Source organism: Candoia aspera, chromosome 2 (genome assembly GCF_035149785.1).
Source record: "Candoia aspera isolate rCanAsp1 chromosome 2, rCanAsp1.hap2, whole genome shotgun sequence".
Lineage (NCBI taxonomy): Eukaryota > Metazoa > Chordata > Lepidosauria > Squamata > Boidae > Candoia > Candoia aspera.
The window spans coordinates 169,891,512-169,908,000 of NC_086154.1; the positions used below are offsets into that span (position 1 = coordinate 169,891,512).

At 37.0% G+C, this 16,489-nt stretch overlaps 1 protein-coding gene across 1 annotated transcript in view; it reads right to left on the reverse strand.

Moving 5' to 3' along the window:
- MELK (maternal embryonic leucine zipper kinase) overlaps positions 1-16,011 on the reverse strand; it is a 42,332-nt gene extending 26,321 nt beyond the window's left edge. Inside the window, exons 1-4 of the mRNA XM_063293066.1 lie at positions 15,769-16,011; positions 9,303-9,423; positions 5,577-5,662; positions 3,927-4,043 (exon numbers count right to left, since the gene is read on the reverse strand). Of these exons, the coding sequence (XP_063149136.1) occupies positions 3,927-4,043; positions 5,577-5,662; positions 9,303-9,423; positions 15,769-16,011 (567 nt within the window). The remainder of the gene's footprint in view (positions 1-3,926; positions 4,044-5,576; positions 5,663-9,302; positions 9,424-15,768) is intronic.
- Positions 16,012-16,489: the final 478 nt, after the last annotated feature.

A 16,489-nucleotide genomic window follows, 5' to 3' on the forward strand; every position in this document is an offset into this window, starting at 1 on the left:
CAGGGAAACAACATGGACATCTATCTGGAAATAATTAGTTCAAAATTCTTGCAATCCAATCCCCACAAAATACTATACAGTAGGTATTCCCTTTCTAAAAATAGAAATACTATACAGTAGATATTGCCTTTCTAAAAATTACTCTGACACAATTAGTCGAATTTACAGTATTATTGTTCATTTATTTTTTTAAAAGAATGGGGTATCTTTTCATTAGGGCAAACTATCTGATGACAGAAGAAAAAAAAACCCAATAAATTAAGCATTACCCAAAGCACATTTTTTAACAGCCCCAAGGGTTCCCTTGACTATGCTGCTGACTTCTTGAGGCAGAAAATATATTAAAAACACTGAAGTAAGAATCCTACAATTGGCTTAACATAAATACAAATTTTTAAAAAAGCAAAGAAAAATTATTAGGGGTTTAATAGCCTGCTTTTTTAAAAATAATTTTATTAAAAGATTTTACATATATAAGAAATACACTCAAATAAAAAGTTATAGTAGATGTGAAAAAGAAATAAAGAAAAGAGACAAAGAAAAAAGGAGATAGAAAAAAGAAATATAAAAGACAGAACAAATGAAAAATGTACAGTATATATAAAGAAGTGGCTTCCGATCTTCCTCTTGGCAGTTATACATACAATCCTAATCAAACCCCTCTCTCTTAAGATTACATCATAATTCCCTTCTTCCTATAACCTATTCTTTCTAATTATCAAAACCATAAGTCACAAAATCATTTTCTTTTTTACGCATAAAGTCCATAAGGAGTTTCTAGTCACTGATGAATGTCAATAGAGATATTTCTCTAATCAAAGTCAGTTTGGCCATCTCAGCAAATTCTGACAATTTCACCAACCATTATTTTATGGTGTGTAATGCTGAATCTTTCCATCTTTGTGCATGTAATAATCTCGCCACAGTAATCATATACTGAAATAATCTTCCATGACTCTTTTCTAACTGTGTATCCATCAGTCCTAACAGGAAAACTTCTGGCTTCAATTGATATTAATCTTTAAAATCCTCTGTGTCAATGTGTACATTTAAATCCATTTTTTTTTAGCTTTTTGATATGTCCACCAAGTATGATAAAATGTCCCTTCATGTTGTTCACATTTCCAACATACATTTGGAATGCCTTTATACATTCTAGAACATTTCTCTGGTGCCATGTATCAATGATACATCATTTTATAAAAATTATCTTAACATCATAACATAATGTAAATTTCAACCTTTTTGACCACATACTTTCCCATTGATCCATCTGTATATTATAACCCCACTTTATCATACATTTTTAACCTGTTCTTCCATTTCAAATTTCAACAAATCTTTATACATTTTAGCAGTTACATGTTCATCAGCAGTACACAATTGCACTTCAAATTCTGTCTTACTTTGCTCCATACTGTCTTTTTATCCATTTTAAATCTGATAACTGTAAATGGGAAAACCATTGACAACTATATCCTTCTGCCATTACTTGCTCTCTTGATTTAATTTTATATATCCCTTGGTGATTCTCCAATAATTCCTGGTACGTTAACCATTTGTCTTTGCCTGTTGTTTCTCTTCTGTAAAACGCTTCTTGTGCTGAGATCCATAGAGGTGTTGTTTGGCACAGCCTAGGTTTATACCTATTCCATATTCTCAATACAGTATGGCATGAATCCACATTAACTTTAACTTTTCATATTTTTAACATTTTTGCCTTCTGATTATTAATCTTAAAGCCTGCTAGCATACCAACATCCTTTAATATTCCCACTGATGTTTCTACTCCCTCTAATGGATCCTCCAAAACTACCACCAGGTCATCAGCAAATGCCCTTACTTTTAAGTTTCTTTCTTAATCTTTACAATTCTCTCATCTTGTTTTATGTCTCTATTCAGTACTTCAAGAACTAAAACAAGCAAGAGTGGAGACAGTGGGCACCGTTGTCTTGTCCCTTTCTGAATCTCACAAGGCGTTGCTAATTCTCCATTAACAATTATCTGTGCTTTCTGTGAGGTATAAATCGATCTTACCCATTTAATAAAATTATCTCCAAAGTTCATATTTTTCAGGACTCTAAACAAGAAATTCCAGTTCGAATTATCAAAGGCCTTCTCTGCATCTAAGAAGATCAATGCACCTTGCTTTTCACTGTGTTGCTCCAAATAGTCCAGAATATCCAACACATTTCTAATATTATTTTGTAATTGTCTTTTAGATAAAAACCCACATTGATCTTCATGAATAAAGTCCTGTGAAATTATTTTCAACCTTTCAGTCAAAATCATGGTAAACAACTTATAGTCATTATTCAATAAAGATATTGGCTGATAATTTGTTAAAGTCAGGTCCTGGGTCTCTTTAGGTATTAATGCTATATTGGCCTCTTTCCAGCTGTCAGGAATCTTTCCATTCTGTAAAATAATATTCATCATTTGTTGTAAAGGTTGTAAAAGTTCATCCTCAAAACATTTATAGTATGAGGCCAGCAGACCATCTGGACCAGGTGCCTTTCCTGTTTTAGTCTTTTTAATAGCTTCACAAACTTTCCTTATTGTTATAGGTCCATTCAAAATTTGTCTCTGATTCTCTGTAATCTTCGGTAAATTCTGTTTATGTAAATATTCACCCAGTTTTTCCAAGGAAATTTCTTGACCTTTATATAAAGTCGAATAATATTGGTAAAACACTTTTCACATATTTGCATTATCTGTTATTACAGTATTTCCTTCTTGTAACTTTAATATCTCTTTTGGTTTCGCAATTTATATGCCAACCATTTCCCTGCTTCATTTGCAAATTCAAAATTTCTTTGTTTGGCTTAATTCTTCATTTCCTTCTCTCTCACTGTTAACATAGATAATTGTCTCTGTAGAAGCTTAATTTGGTAGGCAATATTTACCCTTTCTGGGGACTGTTTAAACTCGTTTTTTAACTTGTATTTTCTCTTGCCTTTTCTTTTTAAATTCACTGTTACATTGTATGAAATATCCTTTTATAAAGCTTTGCTTGCATCCCAGACCGTTCTTACTTTTGTGCCTTTATTTAGATTATTCTCAAAAAATTCTTTTAACTTCTTTTCTTTTACCCCAATCTTCTTATTTTGTAAAATTCACCAATTATACACTTTCCTTAATAATAAACAATGAGCCTTCCCACGAGGGTCCATTCTGTTTGTCTAGTTAATTTTACTATTTTCAAAGGTACTTTTGTCAAAGGAAGGACAAAAAATATTATTATTCTGTTTTCTAAAAATTACTGTCCCCTTTATCCATTTAAAACTTTCTTAAATCACAAACTTTTTAAGCTTTTTGCTTTTAAGTCAAAATCCTTTAAGATATTATTTTTTTTCTCTTTTTCATTCCAAAAAGAAGGCGATTCACCAAGTGTCTTTATTCTTTCCTGCCAGTTGAAAGATGTTTCTTAAGTTGTAAATTAATTATATCTGAAAGTGTTTAAGAAAATGAGGCTTTTGTGGGTCAAGTGTCCATATAGGCTGCATAGCAGTTTCAAGCGCAATGGTAATCCCTCAGCTCCTAAGCCACTCAACTATGATCAACCACAAGAAACTCAATTCCTGAGTCTCATCGCAAGGAGCAGCTATTCAGAGCACAAGTGGGCAATCTCCCGGTCTGTCCTTTGCCAGAGAGAATTTTGTTGGCCAGAAGTTGTACCTGGCTGCCGATCTTCTCAGCAGTGCTATCCCTGCTTGTGGAGACACTCACAGGGATGTCTAACCTGCTATAGGTCCTCACCCAGAAGCCCAATAGCTTCCTATTTGCTGTGAAGTACCTGGAAGTGTAAAGCCTGTTTGCTAAAGAAATTTTTAAATACATCAGACAGCTACAGGAATCCATAGCAATTCCACTAGTATAGCAGAGTTGCAGTGTATTGTAAAAATGTACGAGGTTTTAAATCTTACCTCTAAAACCATAAAGATCTTCTTTGGTGTCTCAATTACATGGTACAGACGGCAGATATTCTGGTGGCTTAAACTCTTCATTGCTTCAATTTCAGTTTTTATACGAGGCAAGTCATCCTAAAAGATGAAAGATTCATGCCATCTCCAGGTCATTTTATGTCAAAATTAATAAGCTGAAAACATTTGTTTGCTTTCTTCTTCCTTCCCTATTTCTTTGGCCTTTTGTATCACAATAGTTCTGTGTGCACCGGAACTGTTCGGTTCTATAAACTCTGCACAGCTTCAGGTCTGTTTTAAATGCTTTGTTTTTGTTCTAGTGAAAATTCCTCTGCAGCAAAAACACTTACCCTTAGGTAGTGATCTTTGTCCCATCTCCCTCTCTTCTGTCTATCCCAGGGGTTTTTCAAACTTGGCAACTTTAAGATGTGTGGGCTTCAACTCCCAGAATTCCCCAGCCAGCATTCTGAAAGTTAAAGTCCACACATCTTAAAGTTGCCAGGTTTGAAAAACACTTGACTGAAGTGTAAAAGTCAGGAGAAGGAGAAAGGAGCTTCTCTGAGCAGGTGCTACATGAGGAAAACAATTATTTTCTCATGTTTTCAGGCAAAAAAAAAAAAAACCTTTATGACCTGAGAAACATGGCCCACCCATGGCATTTGATCGATCTTCATTCTCCAATTCAGAATAAGTGAACGCTGGCCTGAGGGACAAAAAGGTCTAAATCAAGAATGAGAATTGGAGCAGTGGCTGTCAAGATAAGCACATCATGTTTCTTACAATTACTTTCAAGAGCACATTGTCAAGACCACCATGCTGTTGGGCCACAGCTGATTTTATAGAAGGAGAACATTGAAAAGGAAGTAAGAACCTGAAATAAGACCAATCTGGCAAAATGAAAGCAGTTGAGCAGAGTCAAATGCAACACTTATGGCTGGGGTAGCAACCCTCCAACCCCAGGGCCTAATTTAGCTTGCTAGGCCAGCACATCTTCCTCAAATAACACGACCCCCAACAACACATTCTACATCCTGCTGGGAGAAGTCATAGTTCCCAAAAGGAGCTAAATATTCTGAAATACTTCAGTGTGAGGGCACTAAAATGTTTATCCCATCAGTGCTTCCAAAGAGAGTAGTTTCCAAAGGCAGAGCTTTATTTTGGAAGGGAGACTGGGAACGCCACTTCAGGTTTTTCCATGGAATAGTAATAGGTGCCCTGGCCTATTTCATCTTTCGGAGAAAGGGGCTCTTTTAACAGAGAAAGAAGTAGCAGATGATGAAAGAGAACTTCAGGGAAAGAATTCCCTGGTCTGAAACTCATTATGATGTCTGGTCTATCAAGCCTTTGGAGCGGGACAATTTGACCTTTGGATTACAGTAGTTTGCCATTTGTATCCAACCTACAATCCTACTACTAACAGGCATCCAACTAGCACTGCTGTATTGTCTAAATATTATTAACTGAATGCCAAATGTTAGGTCTCAGTTACTGCAAAATGTGGCTTGGGTGGTTTCAGCACATTCCCAATTCCTTAAAGTTCCAAATCATTTCAGGCCAGAAAACACCTTGCAGTTTCCAGTTAACGAGCTGTACAATTAGAAACAGTATTTGTACATATAAAACTAATTTTCCCTTTCTTAGAAACTCACTTACCCCCAGAGTCAGCTTGTCCATTATTTTTATTGCAACCTGTTCACCAGTAAGCAAGTGACAAGCCAGTTTAACTTTTGCAAAGCCACCTACAGTAAGGGAAAGAAAAGCCCATCATGATTCCCAATTAGCATTTATATTCAATTCTGCTTTGAATACAGTGATCATTAGCTAGAATTATTGGTCATATCAAAGCTCCTCCTCTCCCAGGACAGCTTGTGACTACCTACCAAAGGAGCCATTACTTACAGCAGCTGGTCAGCTATGTCTAGTATATCATCTATTTCATAATAAAGTCTCACCTTAAAATCTGCATATTACTCCTGTAGCAAAGCAGATCTCCCTCTAATACGCTTAGGATTCTATTCCTGTAGCCTCTATGATGCTACTGCTGCTCCTAGAAATGCCCTCACAATATTCAACTCTTCAAGAAAGGCCAAGGCATGTTGGAATTTGGAATGCAAGAGTACATGGTAAACAGAAAAATAGAGATGCTGTGTGTCTGTGAAACTAAGAAAAAGGAGAGAATGTAATAGATCTGAAGAAAGCCTGATCATGTGGGATGGAGTTGTGAGTACAGGAAAATGGTGAAGTTTTATTTATGAATGAAAAGACTAAACTGTATGTCAATAAAGTATGAATTGCTGTCATCTATTGTATGTGTTGTGGGTGTACATGAAAGCAGGAATCCATAGGTTGGGGATAGTTGCACATTATGCTCTAGTGAAAGCACCAGAAGTGTGCTATTAGGAGACACAAGTATGAATGGGGATGGTCACTCATAAGTGTTTTCTTAGGAAAAAGTCTGTTTTAAATGCATGATTTAGGCATATACTTTATCCATACAAAGAGCAAAGGAAGGAATATAAATCTAAAAGCATGATTGTTGTTGATGAAAGACAGAGAATTAATAAAGGATACAAGGGTTATGAGAGGCTTCAGATATGGGACAGACCATTTTTGATAGTGTCATGAGTGAATTTTCAGAAAAAAGCAGACACGGAAAACTAGGGATTGAAAGAAATAGGAGTGAAAGCAGAATTGACTACTGGAAGAAAAAAGTATTAGTCCTGTTTGAAATCATATTAGGTGTCAGATCCCCCCCATCAAAGGATTCACAGAACCCCTTATCGGGGCATCTGCCATTGTTTCCTTCTCAATGGGTGTAGACTCTGTGTCGCCAGATGGGAGGGGGTGTGAGGTTGGAGTGTGAAGTGGATTATTATGGCTATGGAAGACATCAAGGACAATGAATTGAGATACACCAGGAACACCACTTGGATGGGGGGGGGGGCATACTTTCGTGGGAAAGGGAACCAGTTAAGGAAATGTAGTTTTAAATCTAGGTTTAAGCGGGAACTCCCCATTCGCAGCTTGACCTCTGTACCATTCATTTCGCTTCATTAAAACAGTTAAAGGAACACAGCCTCCTGACTGTTATTGTGTGAATGCTCAAATGAAAAGGTGCTGACATTAGGAGATAGATTAAATCCTCAAAATCATGAATGAAAAGTAGACAAGGAAGGAGAATCAGAAACTGGTTGGAATACTTTAAAAAGAATTATGCTGTGGATGGTCATTGAAGTTTGTGAAGTTACATCAATGGGAAATCTAGAAAACTGTATTTTATAGAATAATGATATGGAATAAGCTATGGAAAAAATTCATGTAAGAGATTCTTGCTGCAATAAAAGAAGATGGTAGAAATATATTGCATAATGGAGCAAAACGGCTGAGTCTGAAGGGTAGAAGGCTGGAGGTCTCAAACCACCTCTTCCAGAAGCTGTCTGTGTCTTTGTTGTATAGTGCTGCCTATTGCTTTGGGTTGGTGGTTTCGTATTTTCCACTGCCACAAGCCATCCTCCAGGGAAGTCTCATCTAATGTCCTCTCTCAAGCACTGGTGTGTAAAGACAAAATAAGGCTTGTACTACCTGTGCAGCCTTTCTGACAATAAAAAGGTAAAAAAGCAAAACATGAAATAATTTTGAGTGCTAGCTCCTGGCCATATAGGACTGATGCATGTGACTAGAGGAATCAGCCCTTCTTCACCTCTTCTCCAAGCACACAAAAATAAATAAAATCAAACTTACTTTGAAAAAAAAAAAGAGGAATATTAAGTGCAAATATTCAATATTGAAGTATAGAGAAGAGTAGCTTAATTAAAAGAGAAAATGCAAAAGACAATATAATATTCTGAATAGACCTTAAGATGTACTGTATTGTAATACCGTGAATAGATCTTAAGTAATACTGATCTACTACAAATAATGTTTCTCCATCCCAAAATCCCAGTTAAAAAGACAGGCGGTTCCTTATTATTATAATTACAGCAAATTGATGTTAAGGAGAAAGCAAAGATTAGGTACTATGGTACATATGTGAAGTATGAGTCAAGGATGACATTAAAACCCAGTTCCCTAATTTATGCAGAGAATTAAAGAATCTTAGTCTTAGCACAAATGCAAAAAAGAAATCAAAACCCTAACATAAACACCTCATTAGGCTTGTAACCTATCTCTGCAGAAATAATATACTCCTTAAATCAGTGTTTCTCAGCCTTGGCAACTTGAAGACGTGTGGACTTCAACTCCCAGAATTCCTTGGCCAGCATGGCTGGCCAGGGAATTCTGGGAGTTGAAGTCCACACGTCTTCAAGTTGCCTAGGTTGAGAAACACTGATTTAAATAGAGGTTCCCTCTGGTTTTCAGCTTTCTTAGTCTTTTCCAAAGTCTCTTTGAGATTCCTGTTCTGTACCCTAGGATGTTTTGGAAGATCTTGCACTCCACTTGTTTCCAGCCTCTATCCAGCAATCTCTGCCTTGTTTTAAAGGAAATAAAACATTTTACTATCCCCATGAAAGGGAGGGCTGGGGAATCTCTCTCTGTACCTACACGACAAACACCATCTCTCCATTGTAAAGATGTTGATTCTAAGTGTACAATCTGTCTGAGAGGATATATATTCAGAATGTATGAGTTCTACTAGCTGGCAGGGGAAATACATGCATAACAAAACAGTACATAGAAAAATATAGAAAAATATATTGCAAGGACTAGTAAATGAGAGCAAGGAATAGCTATTTTTTTTTAAAAGGCAGAGAAAATGTAGGAACATTTTGATGGAAATAAAAAAAATGTTTAGGGGTGAAGTGAGCTGAAAAACGAGTCTCCGGCACACTGAATGGAGCTAAAGCAGAAGTGATGATTTGAGATGACACTGAAGTGAGGGATTTGGGGGATGGCTGTGAGTTGGAATTGAAACAATCATCATAAATGTCAGTGTTCATGAAGAAATAGATATGTGAGAATGTTGAAAAATGGTAAGACTGCAAATCTAGGCAGTGTTACTGGAGAAATATTAAAATATGGATGTGATTTTCTTAGGCAGAATTACCAGGTTGCTTTGTTCAATGGAACAACATAGGAACAGCTTAGGAACTAATATACTTAGAATCTGCAATATATCTGAAAATAAAGCTATAACATTGTAATAATCACCTAAAGTTTTTTTTATTGTATGGATATTGGAGACACACTCTTCATTGGAGAATTCAACTCAAAAAGTAGAATAGTAAATTAGCAAGGTTTTAATTAATTTATTAAATTATTAAATTTATACACTGCCCATCTCACTATAAAAGTGACTCTGGGAGGCTCTGCTCTGAAGTTCATACATGGGCGTGAAGTCTATGTATTTCCTATATCTATTTGAAATATTAAGGAGCATACCTGTTCCAACAGTTTCATGAATTTCATAGTATTTGAGAAGTTCCTCATAGTCATCTACAGCCATATTGAAATGGGAAAATGTCTTCTGCAAGCACATGACAGAACACAAAATGATCATGAGCTGAATTAACAAAAAACAAACACAGTAATCACCTGGCAACTATCAAATATTTCAAAATTTTTCTATCTGTGAACATAAGCTCATCAGAAACAGCTAACACAAGTCAAAGAATAAAGGTATCTTATGTGAAGTCACAGAGAATATATAATAGATGTTCGGGCTCTTTCCTGATCATGTAACATTTACCTTACAGTACCTGACTTACTTCAGAGAGTCTAGTTTAGCACTTCAGCTGAGGTTCTATTTTTGTCTGGTAAAGAATATTCACCTGGAAAAGAGCTGGAAAATACGCCAGGAAGAAAGGGGATTTTTGATTGTATTGGTTAGAAAGAAATGAAGGAAAGTCATATTCATACTACCACTTAATAGTTTTGGAGAAACAACCTGCGAATAAAGTAATTCAGAACCATTATTTTGCCGGTAAATTCATATTCAGAATCCTTAGTACGAATTATGTTTCAAGAATAGACAGTAGCAATTTACTCAGGAGGCCTTTCTACCTTTTGTCCGGTTCACCAACAATCCACAACCCAGGAAGGTTTGGCAACATTATATGCCTTCTTTATACAAATCCTTCATGGAAAATTTGTATGGTTATATAGGCTTTGAAACACTTCAGTTACATTAAGCTACAGCCGAATTCACTCAGGTCAGTGAAATCCTCGTGGTTCTCACACACACACACAAAGCTGACAGATGAAAATGGATAAGCCACATCTAGTCCTGCTAGTGTCACTGTAGAAAGCTACCATAGGTTACTGATATCTAGTGGTCATCCAGATTTTTACAGCCTGTATCTGGTAGCCCTTGGTTTTAGCTTAATATGTTATGTGAATTCAGTATGCATTCAATATATCACAGTTTAGTGCAAATATGGATCCAGTCTCATTCTGCAAAGCAGAGCTCTTGCTGTGTCTTATTCAGGACACCCCATAGAACAGTACATTGGTGATACCTTATAAAGCTAGAGTAAAAGATACCATCATCATCAATAGCGAACAGTGCATTAGTTCTCAGTATTCTATTGTAGTCCAGCAGTTACTGATATTCCCTTCTTTAAATATGAACCTAGACAGCCTGCTTGCTCCTCTATGAATGCTTTTAAAGAGGCTTTAAAATGGGATCATATTTGATTGAGAAAGATATATGGTATTACTGCTCTTAGTGAACCTGTACTGTGTTTAAAATTTGTTTAAATTTTGTAGCATTTATAATTATCTCTTCCACTACAGCCGAAACTATTTTGGGAAAGTTCAGGGTTTAAAAGGCAGCAAAAAAATACTTTAAACAAAAATAAATCTTTTCTGTAATTCTTATCCCATGCAATGTGTATATATATGCATACACTAATGTTTGTGAGAGGAAGTATGAGTGCATACACAGGAAACAAGCACCTCTTTTGGCCCTGCCATGTGAACTATGTTAGCAGATTGCTAGGAAAGCCTTTGGCCCAGGAGAGATCAGAAAAGTCACACACCAGGCATTTCTATAAAAATAATTTTATTTACAGAAAGCAAACATATTTACAGGCTGTTTGCTGAAAGGAGAGATTTCTCTCAGCTGCATATTCTCTGCAAGCCTACACAGAAGGGAAACTGAAACAAGTCCAGGCAAGTTCCTCCCTTAGGCAATGCAACCATTAACACGTGAAAAGGGGACAATTAAATTCAACCTCTTCACCGGCCAAAATGATTAGTTACCATAGTAACCTTAATCTGTAGTAGAAAACATATTAACAAACTATACCCTGCATCCATATATATCAAGTCTACAGATATAATATATAAAAGCTGTTTATTTAACCTAAACAAAAGGTTAGAGATCAGAGGGAGCAATAAAAGATGGGATCCCATTAGCCTTTATCCATTCAACAGCTTTTTAACATCCAAACCCAACATCTTATTTTAGATAACACATGACCTTGAAGGACAAAAATAAAGATTCATGTTGTTAGATTCCGTCATTTTGGGATATACACTACATTCTTCTCTACTGAGATAAGAAAAAAGCATGAAAAAATAACTGACATAATGTATGTCAACCCAATATGTTGGAAGTGCTACAAAATACAGACAAACACTCACTGGCAGTAAAGAGATATAGATAACCCTAACTCTTTGCTGTAACCTAGTGGTAATCCAGATTTTGCAGCCCAGATTTGCAGCCCTCATTTTACAACCTGTGCTTTATCTTAAGCAGCAGTCAAGAAAACGAGTCTTTCTGTCTAACTCACTTTTAGAATCCTCAGTAGAGCTACAAAAATAGAACCATACAAGTCAAAAATAGAGATCTTTTTTTGGACCAAGACAGCAAGATAGGTAAATAATTTATCCACTTTAAGTGTTTTCATTTCTTAGCATCCTTGTATAAATCTAAGTCTTATTTCTGAAGTCCATGCAGTTTTTAACATATTTACTATAAACAGTATGTAATGTTCATATTTTGGTTTAGCACCTAGAAGCCAATCACATTATGCAAGAGGTATGCCTTAATTCCAAGGGGCAGAGGAAAAAGTAATGAGATTTAAATACACACAGAGGAAATCCTCAAGAGACATCTGGAATTTCATTAATTATCAGATAATTACAGCCACCTACAGCATAAAGGTGGAGACAGTAAAGGGTAAAGGTAAAGGTTTCCCTTGACGTAAAGTCCAGTCGTGTCCGACTCTAGGGGGCGGTGCTCATCTCCGTTTCAAAGCCTTGGAGCCGGCGTTGTCCATAGGACACTTCCGGGTCATGTGGCCAGCATGACTCACGGAACGCCGTTACCTTCCCGCCGAAGCGGTACCAATTAATCTACTCACATTTGCATGTTTTCGAACTGCTTGGTGTGCAGAAAAAGGTGGAGACAAGAATACATTAATATTTCGTCAACTTTTTAAACTGCTATATATGCACATTTTTAACTAAGTTCAGTCTTGACTGACATACAGGTGATCATTTAAAAATAAGATGTGCTCATTTAAAAACAAAATCATGTACTTATACATATTCTTTCTCTTTAAAACCGCAATTCTTCACACACACAGCGTGTCATAGTTAGATACAAATAACCCAGGAGGACTTACTCTCAAAGAAATTTATACTCGCATCCAAACTTTACTCCAAGTAGAAAGAGAAAAAAAAGACATAAAAACAAAACCACCCTCCTCACCCAGCGATAAATATTGCAAAAGGAGGTGGATGATAATAATAATATTAAAAAGAAAATACCGTTCGCCAAAAATAACCCACTATATCCAACTCAACGCTCTCAAGGTTCAAAATTCCCGGAAAACTAAGCAATTTCCGGCCTCCATCCAAACAAAGGGCCGTATTCTCGGCGGAAAGGGCGGGATTAGCGAAGGGGCGCATGGGAAGAAGGTCAAAGAAACTAGCCGAAGGAGGAAGAGTGGCAGTTGGTTTGCAGTATTGGAAGTTTTGGGGGCGCGGCCTCGTTTCTTCAAAGCGCCAATGGGCTTAGCCGTCTGTTTGTCCGGTTCTGTTCTGCTGAGCTCTGGAAATGCAGGAGTTCTTCATAGCGATTTCACGTGGAAGACAATCGCGGGAAGTGGGCAATCCTTATTTAACGGACCTATTGAAATTACTTACATTTAACTAGATTGTGATTCGCAAATTATTATTGAACTAGCAGTTCTCAACTCCCATGTGTAGTAGTAACTCACTAGGACTTCTCAGTAAACATGAATAGGTGCGCTTAAAATAATGAGCTGATCAAGTAGGATAAAATTAAGAGGATTTTTTTAAAAAAGAAAATGCTAAAGTAACAGAGGTGCTGCACTCACTGCATTTTCCTTTACAAGAATTAAAATGCTTTTTTGAAGTGTTTGGCTTAAAGTTGTACAGAGTGTTTCTTTTCCTGCCCTGTAGCTTCTACAGAAGATTCAGTGTAATTTTATTCAGCAGTGTCCCCTGTGTGTTCAGTATGATTTAAAGCCCTTTTCCAGCCCATTCTGTAGTAGCTTAAAAAGCAACTACTTTGGAGATGGTGTGTATTACATTGTTAATATTCTGAGCTATGTCTCACCACAGCCAGTTTGGTGTAGTGGTTAAGGCACCAGGCTAGAAGCTGGGGGATTGTGCATCCCAGCTTAGGCACCAAGCCAGCTGGGTGACCTTGGGCCAGTCACTCTCTCTCTCTCTCAGCCCTAGGAAGGAGGCAAGGGCAAACCACTTCTATAAAACTTTACCAAGGAAACTGCAGGGACTGGACCAGGCAGTTGCTAGGAGTCAACACTAACTTGAAAGCACAAAACATCCACATCCGACATCCACATCTCACTAACTGGACAATGGGCACATTGCAACCAAATTTAAATCCTGATTAATCCAAAACCCCATGCCATCCTCCTGCCTGTTGCTTCTCCTACCCTCTGAGTGAAAAAGAAACCCTCTGAGCAAAGTTAAAAAATTATGATAAACCAATTTTATTAATGATAGTCTAAAATTCTGAGTAAGAAACAAAAAAAGAACTAAAATATTAAATGGTAAAACACTTAACAATCACCTTTTAACCTGGAAATAATCTATCAGAATGTAATTATATCCAGTGTTTCCTTACAGCAATCATAAGTGAACAATATATTGCTATAAACAAGAGAGACTGGGAAAGCTGAGATCTGCATGTTTTCAAGAAAGGAATTTCTACAAAGTATATTTTAAAAGCATAATACATTCTAACATGCTGGGGACTCTTTCGTTACACCCCCAGATAAAGCAAGGTGGTATTTGATTTATTCTGAGGTTTAATAGCCTGCCTATTTTTCATGGAATGATTAATCCTTTCAGAGAGAACATTATTTAATTTTCTAACACTGATAGATAAATATGGGTCAGAAGGTGGCAGCAAACTCCTTCTATTCTCTTACTCCCCCAGCATTTCCCCCAGATTCACAAGCCATCAAGTTAACACATGTTACATAACTTTTGTATAACTGTATTTGAAAGACCTTTTGAACTCTCTTGTGTCAGTTCCAAAAGCCGTCTTAGTCTTTGGCAGCAACACAAATCTGTTATCCACCATAATAACTATAAAGTCACTTCCACAAGCACTTGCAATCAATGCAAATGACTTGTACAACACATGCTTAGCCCTTAGCTGTTGCATGGGATCCAGTCATTATTCTCATAATTACCATCTTGGTTGCAGAAAAATGTTCTATTTTCAGTATTGCACTAATACACAGATGTTTTCTCTCTGGTTATGTCTTTTAAGACTTGGTGTAGTGATACCTATGACTACAACATGAAAAAAAATCATCTTGGCCATAAAGAACTTTCCAAAATAATATTAGGGCAATATATTTATTAGGCCCATTCAAAGAACTTGGAGATTGCTAGATTTCTGCATTGGGCAAGATGTTAGAAAAAACGGGATGGGAGGCTTGGTGAAATCTGCAGTCAGTATTTAAGACAGTAAACTATCTAGTGCAGTGATATTTTAGGTTTACATCTGCAACTGGTTGATTCTCACATTGTATAAAACCTAGGTATACTTGAACCTGATCCATTATTAGGTTCAGTCCACAAGTCACTTGGTAGGAGATGTTCCCTGTCTTCTGCTACTTGTGTATTATGTATTTCTGCTGAATTTCTTCAGAGACTGGGTAATTCATGCTATGCTACATCAAATCAAGTTAACAGAACCTATACATAGTCATTGTCAAAGAGTTGTATGAGCCAGTTGTGCTTTTATATACTTGATTGTGACAAGTTCACTTGGTAATTTATTCTCTGCAGGGGTACAGAACAATCTAGCTTGCAGCTGGCTTTGATTATTTTCTTCACAGCAATCTAAACAGTGATAATCATAGGATAATAAAGTAACAATGGAACATTCATAGCATAAGCTAGGCTTAAGAAGAGCACTGTATTGTCACAAACAACTGAGCCTACAACAAACCCCCAATTTTCACCTTGAATTGTTTCCTTTTAGAACTGATGAGATAAAAACACAATTCACACACCTGCATTTTGCAGCTTTTGTTTTAATGTTCTAATACCCACTAATTGTGCAGTTGTTACTTTTAATTGCAATGAGTTTTGTTCAGTTTTTGGAGAGCATCAGTGTCTACTAGTGTCTACTAGAATCATAACCTCACCTTGCACTTCTGAAAGTGCCTTCTGAACTATTGGACTGTCGGAACTCCTTCAGAGAGTGGTATGTAAATATGTTTGTCCATCATCATCGTCGATGAAGACCTCAACACCATTTTTTAAAAAATCATGTTAAGACCAGATATGGTGTGTCTGAAGATTAGGCCAATTTGGGCATGGAATTTTCTTGCACATGTTGGACAGACATGTGTAAGCAATGCAGTTGCTCTGGTCTTACTCCTCTTACAGGGGAGTGAAGTCTACCAAAAGCAGAGCTTGTCTTTGCTATTCTGCAGTTAACTTCTGTCACTGCTGAGGAAAGGGTGCTGCCAAGATAATTAAACTGGTTCACTGCCTGTAGTTTCTGCCCTTTGATTGTGATTTTGGGTTCTATGTACAGTGCGTGAGGAGCAGGCTGGTGCATGACTTTGGTCTTTTGGATGTTGATGGTAAGTCCAAAGTTGTCACAAGCCGTGGAGAATTTATCCATACTGACTTGCGTCTCTGGCTCTGAGCCAGTGTTCTAGGTGCAGTCATCAACAAAGAGGAAGTCTTTCAGAACATTTTCCTTTACTTTGCTAAGAGCATGAAGTCTCCTCAGGTTGAAGAGCTTCCCATCCACTCTGTACTTGAAGCTGATTCCAGCATCATTATCCTGGAAAGCATAATTCAACATGGCAGTAAACACCATGCTGAACAGTGTAGGTGTGAGCACACAACTCTGTTTGATGCCATTAGTCACTGGAAACACCTTAGAGGATTCTGTGCCATCCAACACCCTGGGCATCATGGAACTGGCGTACCGTCTGAATGAATTTGGCAGGGCAGCCAAACTTTGACATGACCCTCCACAGGTCTTGTTGGGTAACAGTGTCGAAGGCTTTCATGAGGTCAACAAAGGTTGTGTAAAGTTCACGATTCCACTCCTGACACTTCTCCTGAAATTCATGCGCGGCAAAAATCATGTC